The sequence below is a fragment of the Apium graveolens genome, chromosome 1 (assembly GCF_009905375.1).
Source record: "Apium graveolens cultivar Ventura chromosome 1, ASM990537v1, whole genome shotgun sequence".
Classification (NCBI taxonomy): domain Eukaryota; kingdom Viridiplantae; phylum Streptophyta; class Magnoliopsida; order Apiales; family Apiaceae; genus Apium; species Apium graveolens.
The window spans coordinates 59243561-59265411 of record NC_133647.1 but is presented as its reverse complement, the minus strand read 5'-3'; the positions used below and the strand labels follow the sequence as shown (position 1 = coordinate 59265411).

The 21851-nt window shown below is 38.9% G+C and overlaps 1 protein-coding gene across 1 annotated transcript; it reads right to left on the bottom strand.

The window, feature by feature from the left end:
- Positions 1–2268: 2268 nt before the first annotated feature.
- LOC141664049 (protein VASCULAR ASSOCIATED DEATH 1, chloroplastic) lies at positions 2269–21851 on the bottom strand. The gene is made up of 18 exons (XM_074469913.1): positions 21587–21851; positions 20885–20944; positions 20736–20786; positions 20505–20570; positions 8114–8209; positions 7882–7983; positions 6935–7035; positions 6655–6827; positions 5899–5939; positions 5709–5796; positions 5466–5552; positions 5308–5362; positions 4657–4723; positions 3988–4075; positions 3743–3804; positions 3611–3650; positions 3209–3495; positions 2269–2603 (listed from the first exon to the last, which is right to left on the bottom strand). Exons 1-18 carry the CDS (start codon positions 21710–21712, stop codon positions 2352–2354), a joined length of 1842 nt encoding a protein of 613 aa, XP_074326014.1. The 5' UTR covers positions 21713–21851; the 3' UTR covers positions 2269–2351.

Here is a 21851-nt window from a genome sequence, read left to right as displayed (position 1 = left end):
CCATCAGATCCAGTGATCTGTGTGTTGGGATCAGCCGTCATGTTCATCGGATCGTACACAGTTTGGTTCTTCATCGATCTGTTACTCAATCAAAACAAGCAGATACAGATGTATCAGTCACAGATGTATAAAATAAATAGCTTTAAGATTGTGAATACAATCTGTGATTAATACATATAAATCAAATAAGTGTGTGTGTGAGTAAAAGAAATCAAACAGAGAAAGGAAGAATATAACCAAATGGAAATCCTCGAGTCCAGTTGAAACTGTCTCCTTAAAGCTATTTCGCCTCTCACCGTATGTGCGAGTCGATAGCCTCCCAGGATAAAACGAGATACAAGTATAATCGATAGATCGAATATACTCTCAGCGAACTTGAACTAAGCCCGAGAACTATCAACGGAATATTGGAAAAATTTAAGACTAAAGAGACCGAGAATGAAAGAGAGGACTCTTATTCCCTTGACTTAATAAAACTGATGCCCTAAGACTCTATTTATAAAGAGAGGCTTGAAAGGACTTGTTTTTCTTTTCGATGTAGTACATGGTATTTATAAGAAAAACTAAGGAATAGGTTTGTGCTACTCTCGATGTGGTACAAAACCACTTTTCATATTAAAAAGTAAAACTTTGGAATATCAGCTCTCATTCACCTTTTACTCATTTTGAGCGTGTAAATATGCGTTGGAATCTCCTCGAAGAGGAGAATACGTTCCAATAAATACACACCACTAACACATAATGTGTCTCACTCATATAGAGTCTCAAAATGATTCACAACTTAGTCTAAAATACTAAGTTTGTCCAACAGGTTATGCTTTCACTCTGGGTGGTTCAATTGTCAGTTGGAAAGCTGCTCTACAACCGACAGTGACTTTTTCTAGTACAGAAGCAAAGTACATGGTGTTGGCAGAAGCCGCAAAAGAAGAAATATGGTTGAAAGGTCCGGTCAGTGATTTGGGTCTACATCATAATCAGGCTACAGTGTATTGTGATATTCTCGGTGCAATCTGTTTAGCCAAGAATCAGGTTCATCATGAGAGGACTAATCAAATAGATATAAGATATCATTTTCCGAGAAGTGAGAAGAGAATCGAGGTGAGCAAAGTGGGTAGTGCGGATAACGCAACTAATATGCTCACCAAGCCGGTTCCACATAGCAAGTTCCAACATTGTTTGAACTTGCTAAATATTCAGAGTTGTTAATTGCCTTTTTAGGGCAATATCTGAGGCCTTTTTAGGGCAATATCTGAGGCAGAAGAGTTTTCTTGTATATGTGACATTACCATGGTGCAATTTTTTGTGAGAGGATTCAAGTCAAAACGGAGATTTGTTAGAATATATCTTGAATATGTTTTGGGCCTATTTTGTGGGATTATCTGTAACCGACTAGAGAGTACTATATAAACTTCGTGTTGCATAACCTAAACTTATGCCGTAATATGTATCTTCAAAATCAATAAAACTTTTATCTATTTTCTATTTGTGTTTTTTTTCTTACGTTTACTATAATTTTTCATGCTTCCGTTATAACAGCCCGATTTGTTTTGAATATGAAATAATAGCTCATTGTTGCTCATGACTTCTCACAAGCCGGGCACAAAGATTATAACTTTTTCTATCTCTTCATTGCTATGAAGCAAGCCATTGAGTCGATTGTTGGACCACAAACTTGGAGACACTGCTTGCTTAGTCTCTCATATACACAGGTAATTTGCTTTTCCGCTAGTTTAAACTACCCTACTTCAGAGCAGGCAGTGGTATTTACAATGCGCATTTTACAACCATAATTGTTACAGTCTACATGCCTGAACTCGAAGTTATTACATGTCAAAAACCATAAATATTCTTTATAAATTGTTCAACATTAGTTGTGGCATCAATCTCCCCCTCTGATGGATTATGACTTGCAAAACTTCCACCGATTGATAGCATAGATGGAGTAGGCTACACATCAAGGTTGGTGGCATCAAGGTCAGTAACTCATTCCTTATTCACCCCCTTTGGATTTCGTATTATTTCCATGTAATCATTACAAGTTTTTCTGAACTGAAAATAGTCAAGCATTACATTAATGAAAGGTTGGTAAAGGTTTGAAAGACTGTAAACCTCAATTTCAAGTTTAGAATAAATATTTTTCCAGATTCCAATAAAAAGGGAAAAGAAGTTTCAGCATGTATAAAATCTTTTACATTCTTTTGTAATCTATTTCACCCAGCCAGTTGGCCAAAACTTCTTTACAGATTCTTCGGAATTTACACTCAAAAGTTAATAAACAATAATATGTTATAAATTAGTGAACGAAATTGTAAATTTACATGACGATTCAGCGATTTTAGTATACAAAGGGTTTATTGAGTCATACGATCACGAAGTACAGATACATCTTGCAACTGAGCTTTTAATAGTGCATGCTGTAACTGCATTTTTTCCAGAAGTGTTTCAACCATACGCATCTCCTCCTTAAGGTGGCTTATTTGCTTATCAAGCAACAGCATTGTTTCTGCCCCTTCATCCGGTCTAACATTCATGCTACTCAAGTAGTTTGCTTGAGGAATCACATGGATCTGTTGTGGCCTAGCTAACAAGACTATTATACTTATCTGCAATATAATAGATAAAAGATGTGAAATAAATTGTTGCACACAGGAGAAAGGATGTGATCAAAAAAATTACATATAATAGAAATATGCTGAGATAAACATAATTGAAAGAGCTCTGATGTCTTATAAAACATAACAGAGTCCCAGTATTAGCATGTTATACACAACACAAGAATCCTGCCTCTTTGTTTCACCTTTCAGAATATTTTCTCAGATAACAAGCACATAACTTAAACACAAAAGAGGAATTAGCAGTCACAGATGACTGCTCTAAAACAGAAGCCTTAGTCACCCAGGTTTTGATGCTCTTCCGATCAGATATTTAAACCTCTTGAAAACTGAAATTAATGTTTAGTAATAATTGATTTAGAAAAGAACAGACCTATTCATCTGTACTACAAGCTACATAGGGAAACTTCTTATAAAGATAATTGCAAAAATATCTAAGCAAATCTTTGCCAAATCACTTTTAAGTTTGAATGAGTGTACATTAGTGAATATCCCGTCAAACTAATAGCGATCTATTATCATCATGTAAACTGCAACACTTTACAAAATAGATCTGGAACAAAACATAGAGATGACTGGGAACAGAAATTACATACCTGCATTAGGAGAAAGATTGCAGCGACGATGATAACTACAACTGACGGGAATTGGCTGTGAGATTTAAATAATGAACCAAGTTTCATTACTGAACCTTGGAGTAAAGATACAGCTGAATCCCCATGACGGAAATTCCCTTGTAGTGGAATGCTATCTTGATTAAATGCACAAGAATCTGACATCCTCAAGTCACTCTGTACATGCGTCACACCTGAATTCTCCAAAATATCTTCTTGACTTTCTATATGAACTTGACCATCAGCAATCGAACTAGCAGCATTACGTCCTGATGAGTTGAAAGGTTAAACGAAAAGTTAAGGAAAGTTGATACATACTAGACACTTCATTGATTCACAATAATGCTAATTATCAAAAAGTTAGCAAAATGGAATTATGTTAACCTTCTTTTTCGACGTTCATTTGCTTTAATAAATCATGTGCCTGAAAACAGTTTTCATAAAAAACAATTGTAAAGACAGGCAAATGGAAATTTATAAAAACAGGAATCAGACAGAAATGAGATGAAAGAATACATGAGCTATCCAAGTAGCATATGCATCTCGACACTCGTCTATAGTAGATTGTACTATTTTTCCTGCACCTCAAAACCATCATGACAATAAATAAGTACATCAAAATGCAAAAGAGAAATTATAAATAGTAAATATTAGTAATAGCTTTACAGCTTGCTAAATAAGATCATTAGCTATATCACTACTATACTAGTATTCATGTATCGGGAAATCAACTTGAGAAGGTATGAAAATGAAAAACCTACCTTTCCACATTGTGTTTTTGGAAAAAGCCACATTTATATATATCCTTACTCTGGAGCCATCGCCATTTCTCTCCACATCCCAAAACTCCTGCAGAAGATAGGTGAAAAAAGACGATAGCTAAAAACTTTTTAGGTCCAAACTCGAAAAGACTGCTTGCAAAGATTAAGAAAAAGTATCCAGAAGCGATTTGACAACAATTTGTTATGTGTTACCTACCCCCCCCCCCAAATGCCTTCTCTCCCTCTTTTTTATATGCCAGGTTCCACCATCCAAATCTCACAATCATATCTTGGACTTAATTCATTAGAAGTTCAGAACATAAATCATTAAATGCGTGCTACTCATGCTTCAAAATGCTTCAAAAAAAATTCCTAAAACATATATTTCCAGCTTATAGCTATAAAATCATTTAAAGTAATGGCTAAGAAGAAATTATTGCAACTTCACTATTTCCAGGTCTTTGTTACATGGCCAACAATGTGCCCACTTTTTATGGAGATAATGATATTTTCCAATTAGATATGATACTAATGTTATAAAACTTAAGTTCAGACATGCTTCTTACTCGGTCCACCAATACATGTGGAATACATAAAAAAATAGAAAGAAATCTTAAAGAACATAGTATCAAAATAAGTATCCTACATATCTCTGCAATAAATTCATACCTCCACACAAAAATAATCTCCATAAGGTACATCACTGATCTCTTGTGTTGTCTCGACAATTAAATGACTGGCACAAATATAAGAAAAAACGAAATAAGGAAAAAATAGCAATGCCGCTGCCTAAAAATGATGAACGTGCTAAAATAAAATATAAAAAACATTACCCATTTTAAACTAAGAATGTCAATTTGAATGTTTTTACTTCAAATTTAAATATGTCCAGTAAATTTTATCTAAGTTGTACATTAAAAATTATTTACTAAGTACTACCTGGTCTAAAAACTAATTTATTAAGCAATCATTAAGTTGTCAAATACAAGTATAATTTTCTGAAACTCGAAACCTAGTGCAGAATGCAGATAAAGTCGAACCAAAGGTGACTGTAATATGCTAAATAAGTTGTAAAACACATGTATTTAGATGAAATGAAAAGCAATTCAGACAGGAGAGGCAACAGCCACATTAATAGAGAGACAGTCTATTGCACATATCTTTCAGGGAAAAAGCGAGTATGTTTAACGAAAATCAACTAACTGACCAACTCTGCTACTAAAACATTTATACTTATATTTTACATAGCTTTCACCAAACTTAAAGGAATTGCAATTGTATGCACGTATGCTACTTATACTGGAAGATACTTTTTTCTACCTGTTTCTGTAAATTCTAAGTTTCTGGATCTTCCTGGGGCTACCGTATCTTGCACCTAGCAAACTGAAAAACATAAAAACCAGATAGAGCCAAAAAAAAAACCTGGATAATTTGACCATTTAGAGGCGATGCCGCAATGGTTATCCACTCAGACATACCTAAATATATTTTAATAGGATGTTTAAATGAGACATCACGAGCATGCCCATATTTTTCATGAGGACGCCATGGACTGCACCTCAATTCTAAAAACAAAAGGAAGTTAAAATATATAATTCCATAAAGTAATAACCCATTTAAGGCTACTAACACAAAAAGCCAACACTCTTATTGATTTTTAATTAGCTACAGATAGACCATATACAGCTGTATACTTTCCATGAACATCACATCAACGTTACCTTTGTCGCCACACTTTCTGTGATACGATTCGAGAAAATCTAGGGCATTGTCTGACAAAAAGAGATTGAAGAATTCATCCACCTCTAGCTGCAGCAAGAATTACAATTGTATAAAAATATTTTCCGCCTTATTTTGTTAAAAATAAAAGCAGTTTTGCATTGTAAAAACTGACAAGACCAAACCTATTACCGGAAACTTTCCTTCAGCAACCAATGTATAACATTCTGGGACTGCATTTCAGACAGCGCCAGTTTGAAAGAGATACAGAGAATGAGTCCAGTAGATGTCAAAATATATAAAAAAAAAATAAAAATAATATGATACTTACTAAATTACACTGAAGCATTATAATTTTGTTCAAGTGAAGGAAAATGATAAACAGAAACAAACAACCCATTTCCCTAGCACAAAGACATGTCTCTATGATTCATAACAAAATTCCTATAAAGCTACAACACAACTAGAAGAACGTTATATAAAGTAACCAGTTACTGTAAATGACAGTAGTGTGTTGAAATGAAATTTTAACATTAGAATAAGGAAATTCCTTGAAAGAAATTTTTTTTCTTCTGCAGTGCACATGTTTTTCTACTATGCATATCACTTCCCAAGAATCTAATCTATATGGGCTATACGCACTAATATGATTTATCATGTAAAAAGTCGGTGTACCATAGATCGTTTTTAAACAATACTGTACTGTATAAAAATGGACTCTCACAAAATCAAAATATGTGAGAACTGTTTGAAAGATATTAATATGAACTCTTATCAATCTTGAATTGATAAAAAAGTGATTGACTTAGGAAAGCCAAACTAGTATTTCATTTGAATGGAATCCAGAGCAGCATGCAAATTCGTATGATTATTAAATGGTCTTGTTTCAAAACAAAAACTACATTCAGATATGTAAGACTTTATAACTTAGAAAGAAATCTGACTAACCCTTAGGTGCATCAGAATCCTCAGGCTCCCACACCATAGACTCAAGTGAAGAGCTAGTATCTGCAATATCTTCTGCATCCTTGTCTAAATTAATTTGCAACCTAGAAGATGTTGATACAGATTCAGCTTCGGTACCAGGGGGAGTATCATAATCCTCTGCCACATCATTATTCCTGGTCCAGATATGAGTAGTAAAGCAACACTTATTCTTAATATCCAGGCTGAACAAATGTTAGTGTACTTGCTTTATTTAATAAACTTCACTGCTTGCTGAGCATACCTTTCAGTGGACACCAACTCATCCACTGCCTCATTGGAACTTCTTGACTGTTCACCCCCAAAACTTCCGTTCTCTGGGGTACTAAACACAGGACTCACATCCTGTTCAAAAGAAGATCAATCAATTGCACATACTTTAGCTTACCAATGCCACTTTAGTCACACAATATGTGTATAATGAGCAAGTCTATCTATATGTCTTATTTCCCGGTGTCGCCTAAATTAAACATACTAGGCCTGTGGCAAGCTTAGAACTCGATGATGCCTTAGTTTGTGATAAACACCTACTTCCCATAAAGAACTAATGCATGGATTTTTCAACGGATTACGATGACGCAAACAATAAAGGAACTACCAATATTTCTTTTTAAACATTATAAAGCAACTCTGACAACCACTGTGAAAGAAGTCCGTATACAGGCAAAGGATAACACTATTTCAAAGCAAATGTGTCAACTTAAATTACCGAGTGAGAACAAATATTATCAGCTAAAAGTTCAAGAATGCATTTTCAAATTCATGCTCAGTTCTGAGAGTAGCTAAATAAACTTTAGAGCAATGCAAGACCTATCAAACACACTTCTTCACTAAATATCTGGTCAGTTCATTTCTTTAATACAAGTTCCCGTTAAAACAACTGTTGTACACCTTGAATAACAGAAAATCGGTACTTCTTTTATGCATATAAAGTATTAAGCATGAAGGAGGGTGTCAGGTGTGCAAGAGATTATAATAGGAGGTTGGCAGAAATAAAAATAGAGAGAGAAAGTGGGAGGAACGAGTGGCAGATAAATTAAGTGTGTTGCTCAAGCTCATGAAATAAATATTTGTTAGGGCCCAAATGATTCTTCTCATTAACATTAACAGCAGTCAGTGATATAAATTACCCATGCATTTCTAATATACTAAATGAGATTAAATATCCTGATCGCAGAAAGAATGGTCCACCTGCTGATCCTTGACCGATTTAGCTCCATTACCATGTTCCGACCAGCCATCTTCAATGAGTTTAAGAGCTTCATCACGAGACAGAAAAGATGAAAAGAAGAACTGCAAGCATATTGTAATTATAAATACCGAAATATATGTTCGTACCAAATTAATTAACTCGATCATTCTTTTCCAAGATCTTCACACAAAAAACTTTTGGGACTAAAGGAATAAAGAAACAAGTCGATACCTTCTTTCCTGAAGCTGTAATTTCTATGGCAGTTGGGAAAAGTCCTGCAGTCTTGGCTCTTCGTACAGATGAAATATCTTGAAACGGGATTATTTTCTAAATATAGAGAGTAAAAAATACATGTAATGTAATAATCTGTGATTGGAAAACATAATAAACCATGAAGGTGAATCTACTGATAAAGGCCTCATTTGAAACAATGGAATAAGTTTTTAAAACTGGTAATCTTGTTAAGGTAACTAACTGCGAGAAAATAAATTACATATATTTTAATAAAAGCACATGAGAAATTTGTAAATAAATAGCAAAAAAATACTCCTAACTTCATGCATCAATAGGTTCCTAAACAGGGTGGCCTGGGGTATGACAGTTGTGTATCCCAACCCCAATAAAGAAGTAGCAGCTAATTCTATATGGAAGACCAGAAGACAAGCATACATGACCAGAAACCATACACGTGATAGAAAAAAAACATGTTCTCAACCCTCCTACCGATTAACATGGCCTTAAAGTAACTTATGTTAACAGGAAATCCATTTTAAGTAACTTCTATAGTACTATAGACACATAAAAGCCTCCATCTCCAGAAAATTACAACATAACCATAAATAGGCAAAAAAAATAGTGCAAATAGTACACCTTTGTCAGGACAGTAGCCTGGTAGTTAATATGGAGTGTGTTTAGTGGTATTGTGTTAATAGACTAATAGTATTGTGTAGTATTACTAGTAAGGGCATTTTAGTACTTTTACTTTAAGTACTTGGAGGATGAGAGTCTATAAATAGACTGACCAGTTTTATGTTCAGATTATGTTAACTTTCTCTCTATAACTGAATTCTCTCTCTCTCTCTCTCTCTCTCTCTCTCTCTCTCTCTCTCTTATCTCTCTAAAACTATTGGTCTCTTGCTTATTCTCTAGCTAATCTAGCTTATCTTCTCTATATCCTTGCTTATTTTACTCTTCTACACATTCAAAAACCTAGAACACAAAAACATTGAAAAACTAGAAAATTACTCGTCAAGGCATGCAACCATTAAGTCTTTGAGACTGGTTTAGTTTTAATGCACATTCTCTTATATAACTACAGCGATAAACATAGAAATGGGAAATAAAATATTATTTCTACACAGACAAATACTTAACTTTAAAGGTGAAGGGTCTAGTAGCATCACATATTTGTTACATGAAGCCATCTTTGATATGCGATTATTATCTATAATTATTCATTAGTCTTACCATCAGGACATTTTTTTAAATCCTCAGATAATATAAGGAAAAAATATTCATGGTTTTCCTTACTTTTAACCAAGGGGAAATATAATAATTAACGGATTGAGAATATAAGATAATATAAGGAAAAAATATTCATGGTTTTCCTTACTTTTAACCAAGGGGAAATATAATAATTAACGGATTGAGAATCCTTTAATACATTGTTATGGATCAAAACCTAAAGTATAACAATTGCTATATCTATTACTAAGGAACGTGAGCTTCGAGGCTCGATTTGACTGCTCTTGTGTTTCGTTACTCAATCTGCCTTAACAAGATGCCTACGTATCTTGCTGATTGTCAAGAATCAAGTCAAAAAACGTAGTTCTGATTTGTGGGGTGAGACCCCTTATATAGGTATTGGGAGTCCTTGAATTGGACTTGGGTTAGGAGACTTGGTGGGCAAGTCTCAGAATTAGAATGGAATTTGGAGTCCTAGGAAGTAGGAAGCTCATTCCTTATCCATTCCTTATCCATGAGGTTCCTTGGAGGCCAATCTACAAGGATTTATATCCCCACTAGGACTTATCTTAATAGCTGTTTTTCTCCCTTATTAATTAATTACGAAATTAATTAATATTCAGGGTTTTGGGCCTTCTTAGTTCCATCAGGCCTGATCTGGTCCATCAGGCCTGATCAATGTGTTAACCTTTTTGGTCTGAATGTCATACATCTTCTTATTGGGGCCACAGGCCCAAATCATGCGTAATTAGTGCAATATTAATTACGTAATCAGAACTTATTTATTCCCTATCATTTTCCCCCCAACTTTTGGGAAACAGTGACTAGGTTTCGCAGAAGTTAAGTTCATTCATTCCCTTACAGAGTATCGTTTTGCGTAAAGTGTGGAGCAACCTACACATTTACAATGACTTGCCTTGTACACGGCTTCAGGGTTGTTTTTAAAAACTTCCCCATTATTTTCTTACTTTTTTCCCTCCTTTTAGGAATTTTCTGGTATTTTTCAGGAATTTTCCCTTAACTTCCGGGACTTTTCCGAATTTCTGGAACTTTCCGAATTTTCTGCAATTTCTCAGAAACCTTTTCCAATTTTCAGCCCTTTTTCGACCAGGATTCTAGTCGAAAATTCGACCTGGATCCTAGTCGAATTCTGGGCCAGCTTTTTAATCCTGGTCGAAGAATTTCGACTAGGTTCCACGACCTGAACTTCGACCAGGATCCTAGTCGAACCTTCAACCTGGATTTTGGTCGAAATTTCGATCCTTATTTGATTCCTGTTCGTGATGTTTCGACTAGGAATCACGACCATGGTTTCGACCTGAATCCTAGTCGAACCCACGACCTGGATCTTGGTCGAATTTTTGGTCCTTTTTTAACTCATGTTCGTGATGTTTCGACTAGGAATCACGACCAGGGTTTCGACCTGAATCCTAGTCGAACTCACGACCTAGATCTTGGTCGAATTTATGGCCCTTTTTTGACTCCTGTTCGAAAAATTTCGAGCTTGATCCAAGACCTGGATTTCGACCTGAATCCTGGTTTTTTTAATGGGTGCTTTTTTGGCTTTTGCTCGAAAGAATTCGAACTGGATCCACGACTTCAAATTCGACCTCCATCCTGGTCTTTTTAATGCCCATTTTTCAGGCGCCTGTTCGAAAGAATTCGAACAGGATTCACGACCTCAAATTCGATCTCAATCCTGACCTATAGTCTTTATTGGGCTTTTCCTAATCTAACTTGGATTGGGCCTTTATTGGGCTTATATTTTGGGCCTTAACTTGGGCCCATTATTCCAGTCTGGGCTTTCCTTGATTTCGAGCTTCTTTGGGCCCATCTTTTGGGCCTTTTTATTCTACTTATACATTTTTATTCCTTTAAACATATATATATATATCACTTGGGCCCAAAGACCTGGGCTAGATTCTTTCTTCAACCTGCACTTGGGCCATGATTTGGGCCTGGCCCAAATTCTTGATTTTCTAGAACTCCTAGGTTCTCTCTGGATTCTTCCAGAAATCTCCAAAAATATCTCTTTAATTCAAATTTTATTTCTGGATCCTTCCAGAACATTCTCTTCTTGGGCCCATATGGGCTTTTCTAGGCCCAACCAGCCCTTTTTTGCGCCTATATGAGTTCCTCACACTTCTCATTTCATTCTTCACTCAATCTCTTCTATCCTCCCACTCAACACTCCTCTTCTTAGATTTTTCCGGCCTCCCTTCCTTCCAAGGTTTCCAGGTTTCTTCATTCTCTATCAATGGCAGACAAAGGTGCTGAGAGAGCGGCCAAAATTGTCTCGGCATCAAAACGAGGTAAGGATGTCGAGATCCGCTCTTCTTACATGTCTTTGATAGATATGATCAACACTAGGGGGGACGAATATCCCTCCACTGCACATCTTGACTCTTTTAATCATTGCAACACTTGGCACAATATAGATTTTGATAAGTTAAATGCACGTTATAACGTTCGTCCTCCCCTTAGGCTAGTTCCAATTTCTGGTGGCGACCGTACTTGCCACTGGAAATCCGATACTCTTTTTGTTTACACAGATGCCCTTGATGCTGGGCTTAGGTTTCCTTTTCATCCCTTCATTCCTCACCTTCTAGCTGATTTACAAATAAACCCATGTCAGCTTCCTCCAAACGCTTGAAGAAACATTTTATGTTTTATGGTTTGTTGTCTTAGGGGAGGTTTTCCCTTATCTGTAGCTGTTTTTAGGAAGGTTTTTCAATGTTACAACAGTTCTTCTGGTAATTGTGGTAGGGTCTATGTTAAACAAAGGCCCAAATGTAAGCATATTTTTAACAGCGCCTCCATTCCCGACAATAACCAAAATTGGAGGAATAGTTTTGTCGGGTTAAGGTGGGAGAATGGTGACTGGGGCACCCTCTTCAGATCTTCTTTCGGGAAGGTTAGTGATGGTAGCCTCAAATTCATTCACTTAACCCCCGAGGAAACTATCATTTATGCGGAGCTTAATCGGGATGACGGTGTCACTATCGGCTGGACTCTTTTAGAGGAGTTCTCCCTCATCCACGTGGGGCTATCCCTGTTTCTCAACAGGGTATTTTTCTTCCCTTCTCATTTCTATTTTGTTTCATGCATTATTGACACCACTTATTTTGTTTTTTCTCTTGTTTTGCAGCTGCTAAGGAGATCAACGAGGATAATGTGCCTCTCGTTGAGGAGACTGTCAGGATGAAGAAGGCTCGTCTTGCGGGCCTTGATACTCTAGGAAAGGCTACGGAGCCTAGCTTCCTACGGAAGCACAAGGAGCCCATGGTGGAGGTTCCAGCTCAGGGAGCTGAGGGCCATAGTGCCCCTATCACTACTGTTGCTCCTGTCTCTGCTGCTATGGGCGCCTTTCAGCCTCTCTGGGGATTCCGCCGAGGGGATACCGTGGTTGGATCCACGAAGCACGCTTGGGATTGGTCTTACCATGGCGAAACTCCCAAAGACTTCACCGATGTGGTGGCCACTCCTAACTTGGAAAGGATAAAGCTCATGGGAGCCCAGTCCTTAGCCTCGGTATGATTATTTCTTAAAAATTTTCTTTCTTACTTGTAGCATTCACTTGCCTTACACTTTTGTTTATTGTTTTGTTTCAGTCTAACGCCTACTTCCAAGGCGCTGTGAGGCAAGCTGAATCATGGAAGAGGGCTTCTGACAAAGCTGATAATGCTCTCAGGAAGCAGCAGAAGAAGTATGCCGCTTTGGGGCGGAAGCTGAAGCGTAAGGAGGAGGAGCTCGGGGAGTCTAACGCCGAGCTGGTGGTGCTACGGGCCGAGAAAGACAAGGCGATTGATAACTATCTGGACTCAGAGGAGTTTACCCAGTCCATGACGGTGAGGGACAACTCAGTCTTCCCTGGGTTTTTTAGGACTGGTTGGGACACGGCCCTTGGGACCGTGAACGAGGCCTGTCCTGATATTAACCCGGCGGACTATGTCTGCCCTGATGACGAGGCTTCGCTGCAGAGGTTTCGTACCCGAGTAGTTGTCTCGGATCGTATCCCTCAGGACCCGCTTCTTCCCCCTCCCGAGTCGTCTTCCAGACCTGCTGCGGATGATAACTCTTCCTCCTTCGAGACGACAGAGACTTCCAGCGAGAGCGGAGGAGATGATGATATGGATGCCGTGGGCAACTCTGCTCCTTAGAGCTTTTTCAGCCCTGCGCGGCTTATTTATTTTATCTTGTCTTTGAGACTTTGTTTATCAGACTTTGTATTATTTATTCGAACCAATTTTATTTATTGAACTTTATGCTTTCATCTTATGCACTTGGTTTACTTGTCTTGTTACTGGAATTCAAACATATTTTGGAAACTTTCTGAATTTCACAAACTATTGGGATTCATCCCTTACACAGGTCTTAATAAACCTCAAAATAAAACTAAAACATGTAAATCCTAAGCAAGCAAAGCTTCAAGGTGCTTTTCAACCTACTTGTCATCTTGACAAGTGAGGATCGTGCTCAACCGCCTTACATATAGTAAATCTTCAGGTTTTGCGTGTGCCAAGTTCTCGGGACTTCAAAACCATTCATAGTCTCAAGCTTGTAGGTTCCTCTACCCTGAACACTTTTGACCTTGTATGGTCATTCCCAATTTGGGGCAAGTTTCCCTTTCTGCCCTACACCAGAAGCTTCTACCTAGGAAGGACTAAGTCACCCTGTTTAAAGAACCTTTCCTTAACCCTTATGTTGTAGTAGAATGAAGTCTTTTTCTAATATTCCACTATCTTCGCATGTGCCTTATCTCGTACTTCGTCGATTAGATCCAGGGCTAACCTTTGCCCTTCCTCATTTTCCTTAGCATTGAAAGCTTGAATCCTGGGGGAGGAATGTGATATCTCTACAGGAACAACCGCTTCTGCCCCATATGCCAACATGAAGAGAATTGCTCCAGTCGTGACTCTACAGGTAGTCCTATAGGCCCATAGTATTGGGAGTATTTCATCCACCCAGCTACTCGACTTCTCGATCCTCTTCTTAAGTCCATCCAGGATTATTCGATTCGCCACTTCCGCTTGCCCATTGGCTTGAGGGTGAGCCACAGAGGTGAATCGTAATTCAATTTCATTCTCCTCACAATACTTCTTGAATTCCTCATTGTTGAACTGTGTTCCATTATCGGTAACCAGGATACGGGGAATTCCATAACGGCACATGATGTTTTCCCACAGGAATGGTGCAACCTGCTTAGTTGTGATTTTGGCCAAAGGTTTGGCTTCAATCCACTTAGTAAAATAATCAATGGCTACAATAAGGAACTTCCTTTGTACCGTGGCCATAGGGAAAGGTCCAAGTATATCCATTCCCCACATAGCAAAGGGGATTGGTGAGTTGATGGAGGTCAGCATCTCGGGGGTTGTCTAACGACAGGTGCATGCTTCTGACAGTGGTCACAATTATTCACATACTCTTTGGCATCAGCCATCATTTCTGGCCAATAGAAGCCTAAACGGGTTATTTTATGAGCTGGTGCTCTGCCCCCAAGTGTTGCCCACAGATACCTTCATGTACTTCTTCAAGAGCCAAGCGTGCCTCATCGGGCGGGCCTGAGACACCTTAAGTAAGGAACCACATAGGACCTTTTATACAAAATCCCATCTATCAAAGAGTATCTTAGTGCTCGAACAGCCAACTTCCGTGCTTCAGTAGCATCATTTGGCAACCAACCGGTTTGAATGTGAGTTTTAATGGGATCTATCCATGACGTCCCCAGACCTATACGAGCTACAAGCTTAACGTCAATGCTCCATGTCTTCAGAACGCGAAAGTATACACTTCCTGAACTTTCCTCTATCTCGGATGAAGCAAACTTTGACAAGGCATCTGCCTTAGCATTTTCCTCCCTTGGAATGTGCTCAACATGGCATTCATCGAATTGGGTCATTACAGCCCTTACTAGGCGGACATATTTAGCCATCGTATCATACCTTGCCTCAAACTCTCCCTTCACCTGGGATATAACCACTGGGATATAACCAGCTTCCAGTCTCCACAGACCTTCAAGTTCTTGACTCTCAGTGTCCCTGCTAGGCCGATGCCAGCTATCAGAGCTTCATATTCTGCCTCATTGTTTGTGGTCGGGAAGTCTAACTTCATGGCATACTCAATCAAGAACCCATCAGGGCTTTGTAAAACCAAACCTGCTCCACTTGAATTTGTTTTTGATGCTCCATCAAAATAGAGAACCCAATATTCTTTCTCCTTATCATTTTGTTCTTTGTCCCCCTTGTCAACTTCCTTGTCTTGAGGTATGGTATCTTCCTGCCCCCCGACTTCTTGGGTTGGATATGGTACATTCCACCACGAAGTCAGCTAATGCCTGGGCTTTTATTGCCGTTCGTGGTTTATACTTGATGTTGAATTCTCCCAGCTCTATTGCCCACTTGGTCAACCTCCCACTAGCCTTGGGATTGTGAATGATATTTCTCAGGGGTTGATTTGTTAGCACCTCAATTTTATGAGCCTGGAAGTAAGGACGCAGCTTTCTCGAAGCCATTACCAAGGTTAAAGCAAACTTCTCAATAGTTGAATAATTTGACTCAGCTCCATGCAGAATTTTACTGACATAGTACACGGGTTTCTGGATTTTTAGTTCCTCTTTAACCAATACAGCGCTCAAGGCACTCTCTGAAACGGCCAAGTATAAGTATAAAACCTCATTCAAAGCTGGCTTGGCCAACAACGGGGCCTGAGCCATATATTTCTTTAACTCCACGAATGCCTTCTGGCTTTCCTCACTCCATACAAAATCCTTAACCTTCTTTAAGGACTTGAAAAACGACAAGCATTTGTCCCCAGACTTGAAGATGAATCGTCCCAACGCAGCAACCCTTCCAGTGAGCTTTTGAACATCTTTGACAGTTTTTGGTGGTTTCATGTCCACGATTGCCTTTATTTTATCGGGATTGGCCTCAATTCCTCTCTTGGAGACCATCAATCCCAAAAACTTTCCAGACCCCACTCCAAAAGCACACTTTGCAGGATTTAACATCATCTTATGGTATCTCAGGACCTCGAAAACTTCCCTCAAATGGGCTATATGATCAGTCTTCACTAGACTCTTGACTAACATGTCATCAACATAAACTTCCATGGTCTTACCGATAAGATCCTTAAAAATTTTATTTACCAACCTTTGATAGGTAGCTCCTGCATTCTTGAGACCAAATGCCATAACAAGATAACAATAAACACCAAAGTCAGTGATGAATGATACCTTAGGGATGTCGTCCTTATGCATCTTAATCTGATTGTATCCACTAAATCCATCCATGAAGCTCAGCATCTCATGTACAGCAGTGGCATCTATCAAAGTATCTATCCTTGGCAGTGGAAAACAATCCTCGGGGCATGCATCATTCAAATCCGTAAAATCCACACACATCCTCCATTTTTCATTTGCCTTCTTTACCATCATACGGTTTGCTAACCATTCTGGAAATTGTATCTCCTCAATGAAACCAGCCTCTAAGAGCTTCTCTATCTCCTGTTTTATAGCCTCTTGCCTCTCTGGAGCAAAACTTCTTTTCTTTTGCTTCACTGTCTTCCGATTCTGATCCACGTTTAGCTTGTGAGTAATCAATTCCGGGTCTATGCCTGGCATATCAGCTGCTGACCATGCAAACACATCACTATTTTCTTGCAAAAATTTCACCAACTTCCCTCTAAGGGGCTCCTCTAGTGTGGCTCCAACGAAAGTCACTTTCTCAGGATCCTCAGGAGCTAAAGAAATCGAAACCAATTCTTCAGTTGGCTTCCCTCTTTTCTCATCATTCTCTCGAATATCCAGATCTTCAATAGGCAGAACCTGCCCCCCAACTCCATCTGCCCGCAGTGAGGCCACATAGCAACTTCTAGCCATTTTTTGATCTCCTCTTTCTTCTCCAATCCCATTCCGGGTGGGAAACTTCATAACTGAATGGTAGGAAGAAGGGACTGCCCTGAAGGCATGTATCCCTGTTCTTCCCATGATAGCATTATAAGTTGAACTAGCCTTCACCACCACAAAGTCCAACATTTGTGTTGCTTGCCTTGATTCCTGTCCTATGGTTGTTGGCAACTTGATTATCCCTTCCACGGGGCACTCCACTTCCGCAAATCCATATATCGGCATATCGGTCGGGGTTAGTTGAGAATCATTATAACTCATCCTTAAAAATGTGTCATGGAGCAAGATATCCACTAAAGCACAATTATCCACAAGGACCCTCTTAACCGGGCTGTTTCCTATTATAGGTGTTATGACCAACGGGTCGTCATGAGGAAATTTCACACCCTCTAGGTCAGAATCATCAAAAACCATTGTTATTCCTGTCCTAGCCCTCTTCGGGGCTTCTACAACAATATGCATAACCTCCCTGGCATATGCTTTCCTGGAGTTCTTGGATAATCCAGCAGCAGTCGGTCCTCCAAAAATCGTGTTTATGGCAGGTTCTCGGGGTCGTGGTCCTCCAAAGATTGCATTTATGACTGGTCCCCTAGGTTGGGGATTCCGCCCCTGATCGTCTTGGTCCCTCCTACGATCTTCAAAGTTCTTTCTTCCATTGTTATTTCTATCTCTTCCTTCCCCAGTGTACTTATTCAATCTTCCTTTCCGAATGAGGAACTCTATTTCATCTTTCAGTTGCCTACACTCATCGGTGTCATGACCAACATCTTTGTGAAATCTACAATATTTGCTCTTGTCTAGCTTGGCTGGATCTGTCTTCAAGGGTTTAGGCCAACGAATATCTTGGTCTTTCTCGATTTCCATCAAGATCTGGCTTCTTGGAGCGTTGAACTTAGCGTATTCAGCGAATTTTTGCCCAGGTCCTCCCTTCTTAGGGGTTGAATCAGGGTTTTACTCAGTTCTAGGATACTTGTCCTTAGCTATATACTCTAGATCAGTTTTCCGCTTCTTGCCTCCAGTGGGCTCACTACGGTCTTCCTCATGCTCTCTTCCACCTTGATGTACTTCCCGACCCTATCTTGGAGCTGCAACATGCTCTCAGGGGGACGCTTGGCCAAGGACATCTTGAAGAACTCATCCCTAGTTCTCTGTTGCAGTGCTATCATGGCTACCTTGTCATCAAGGTCCGGGACTTTTAAAGCTTCCTTCGTGAAACGATTCAGGTAGTCTCTAAAGGATTCCTTCGCTCCCTGCACAATGCTCATATGCTGAACTTTTCTCATGTACTCTCCCGCTGATGAACTGCTTAATAAAAGCCTGACTTAATTCTCTGAAAGACCCGATAGAGTTCGGGGGCAGACGACTATACCATCTTTGAGCCATACCCGACAGGGTTTGAGGAAAGTTCTGACACTTAATAGCGTCATTCACGGGCTGCAACAATAGTGCATTGGAGAATGTCCTGACATGATTAGCGGGATCTTCCGTGCCATCATAAGCTTTGATAGTGGGCATCTTGAACTTTCTTGAGATGTGGCCATTCATTATCTCTTCAGTGAATGGTGGAGTAGGATCATCAGGATCTCCAAGGGGAAGAAGATTGCTTGGATCAGCTCTTGGGACTACAGCCCTTCTTCGTGTTGGACCATCCAGGTCTATGATTGGGGGAGGATTTCTCCCCCAGGTGGTAATGAGGGCCTGGGAACCTGGTGCGCCTCCAAGTCACGCTTCAGCCTTTGAATCTCAGCCTCATGGGCCTTGATTCTCTCCTACACTTCTTGGGGATTCACCCCTCGGGTGCTCCTAGGGCGTTGGTTATCATCAGCCATCGGTTCTTTGCCAGCACGTTTCCTTCTTGGGGCCACTTCGTCATCCGAAGATTCAGAATCTCTCTAAGTATAAGGACCAGAAAATTCCTGGTCCTCCGGGATAGGAGCCAAACCTTGTATGTAGGGGGGTGTTTGCCCCCGTACTTCACTCTGTCCAGCATGTCCACTTCCTCCAGCCTCGGGGTAAAGGGGCATCCCATAAGGGGGTTAATGGTTACAACAGTTGAATACTCGTACCCAATGGGTCGAGAATTCACAGGTGTATGTAGTTGTTGAAGTTGGGGATTCGTATCTTGAGGAGCCGGGGGAATCGTCCCTTGAGGTTGAGGTTCAGTTGCCCCTACCTGGGCTCCTCCTTGGGTGACGGCATAGGTTGAATGCGGAGGCACCTCCACGGTTGACGAAATCGTTTGGGTTGTCCCCGCGGGTGTCCCTCCTTCAAGGACGCTGCTTGTTCTCCGTGTTCTCGCCATGGTTGTTGTTGTGCTTTCCCACAGACGGCGTCAAATGTTATGGATCAAAAACTAAGGTATAATAATTGTTGTATCTATTACTAAGGAACGTGAGCTTCGAGGCTCGATTTGACTGCTCTTGTGTTTCGTGACTCAATCTGCCTTAAAAAGATGCCTACGTACCTTGCTGATTGCCAAGGATCAAGTCAAAAAACGTAGTTCTGATTTGTGGGGTGAGAACCTTTATATAGGTGTTGGGAGTCCTTGAATTGAACTTGGGTTAGGAGACTTGGTGGGCACGTCTCAGAATTAGAATGGACTTTGGAGTCCTAGGAAGTAGGAAGCTGATTCCTTATCCCATGAGGTTTCTTGGAGGCCAATTTACAAGGATTTATATCCCCACTACGACTTATCTTAATAGCTGTTTTTCTCCCTTACTAATTAATTACGAAATTAATTAATATTCAGGGTTTTGGGCCTTCTTTGTTCCATCAGGCCTGATCTGGTCCATCAGCCTTGATCAATGTGTTAACCTTTTTTGTCTGAATGTCATATATCTTCTTATTGGGCCTTGTGGCCCAAATCATGCATAATTAATGCAATATTAATTACGTAATCAGGACTTCTTTATTCCCTATCATACATATAAGAATATCTAGGATTGTAATTACATTTAACATGACGCTATTCTCAATATTCACATTTAAAAGAAGATTGCAAGTATATTTCTAATTACTTGATATTTCGTAATAGTCCTCATTGATTTGCTTTGATACACGTAAAAGACAGTGGAGCCAGATTCTTTTCATTTTAGCTCTCAATAGATACTAACCATTTTCTAGTTGTAAAATGACTCACATATATAACAAACTTCATGCAAAGCTAACTTGTCTATACAAATTCTGAAGATATGAGTAGTATTCAGGCAACATAATATCCAAATTACAAAAACATACATAAGTTTAATACCAAACCTTTGTCTCAAACCCAAATAGGTTGGAATAAAAGCATATGTAATGGACAAACAAGTACATATGTCCCTGCAATTTAAATAAATAAAAATCAGAAACATAGTGTTGCTCAGTTTCATTCTGCTTCTAGTGGTCGCAATAATTCAGAGAAGATGATATACATCATGTTACAACAGATACTAAGATAATTTGAAATTAAAAAAGACTAAAAGAGTAAAAGGAAAATGTATACACCTGGAGAATGAAACTCTCTTGCAAGGCGCAATTAAAATCCTGGATTAGGACCTAAAAGAAAGAGAGGTATTAAGAAAACTTATAAAAAACCTATATGTGTAACATATAAGACATAGAAAAAAGTAGCTAAGTGCTTCGAGGACACTTACTTCCTCAGGTGGAAGTCGAAACAACTGCCTATACTCTTCGCTCTTCAAAGAAGGTTGTGACTGCATCAAGAATCTCACCGAGTTATTATGTAAATTTTCGTTGCAATTAACAATGCAAGGATACTCAAACTATCCTTCTCAAAATGTGAAGATACATTTTTCATTAAAAACAATTGTAGCAGCAGTACTCTAAATCATGTAATTTAAATTACTTGCTATTTAATTTGAGAATGCAAAAAAAAAAAAATTGCATAGATTTTAATTCTGATTACAGCAAGAACCTAATAATAATAAACCAAACATAAACATATACTATTTTAACAAACTACAAATTGAAAAAATGTAGTTAAATTTAGAAATCCACAAACTTACTTTGTGCAAAATTTTGTGAACTTACTTTGTGGAATGGTAAATATACATGTCGAGTTTAATGTTAAAAATTCACAATTTGCACTTAAGTTTTCCCTGGCAAAGACATATTAAAACATACACACAATTCAAGTTAAGTAGCGCAAAATTCAGAAGTTGCAGTCCACTTTTCCGGAGATAGATAAAACACAAAACTACAGGCAAAAGTTGGAAGAACTGAAAATCAAACAAGTAGACATATACAATTATATAAACCTATGACTTTATGATCAATTTCAATACAAAACTGGATGATAAAAACTGAAATTGATGATATATATGTCAATAAAAGACCTGAAATTCGCGTTTTGAAGGAGAAGGAGAAGACAGATCTGCAGCAGAGTGATCCGGTGATGGCGATGGAGACGCCATTGATCCCGGCGATTCGGTGATCTCTGGACTGGCGGAAACGGCTGCCATTGATTTGTTGTGTGTGTATAGGTCTAGTGAAATGAAGGTGGGAGAAAGAAGATGTTTGTTTTGTTGGGGAAATTGAGACCAGAATAGTGGACCTTTTAGAGAGAGAGAGAGATGGTTGGAAGTGTTTAAACAGTGGGGC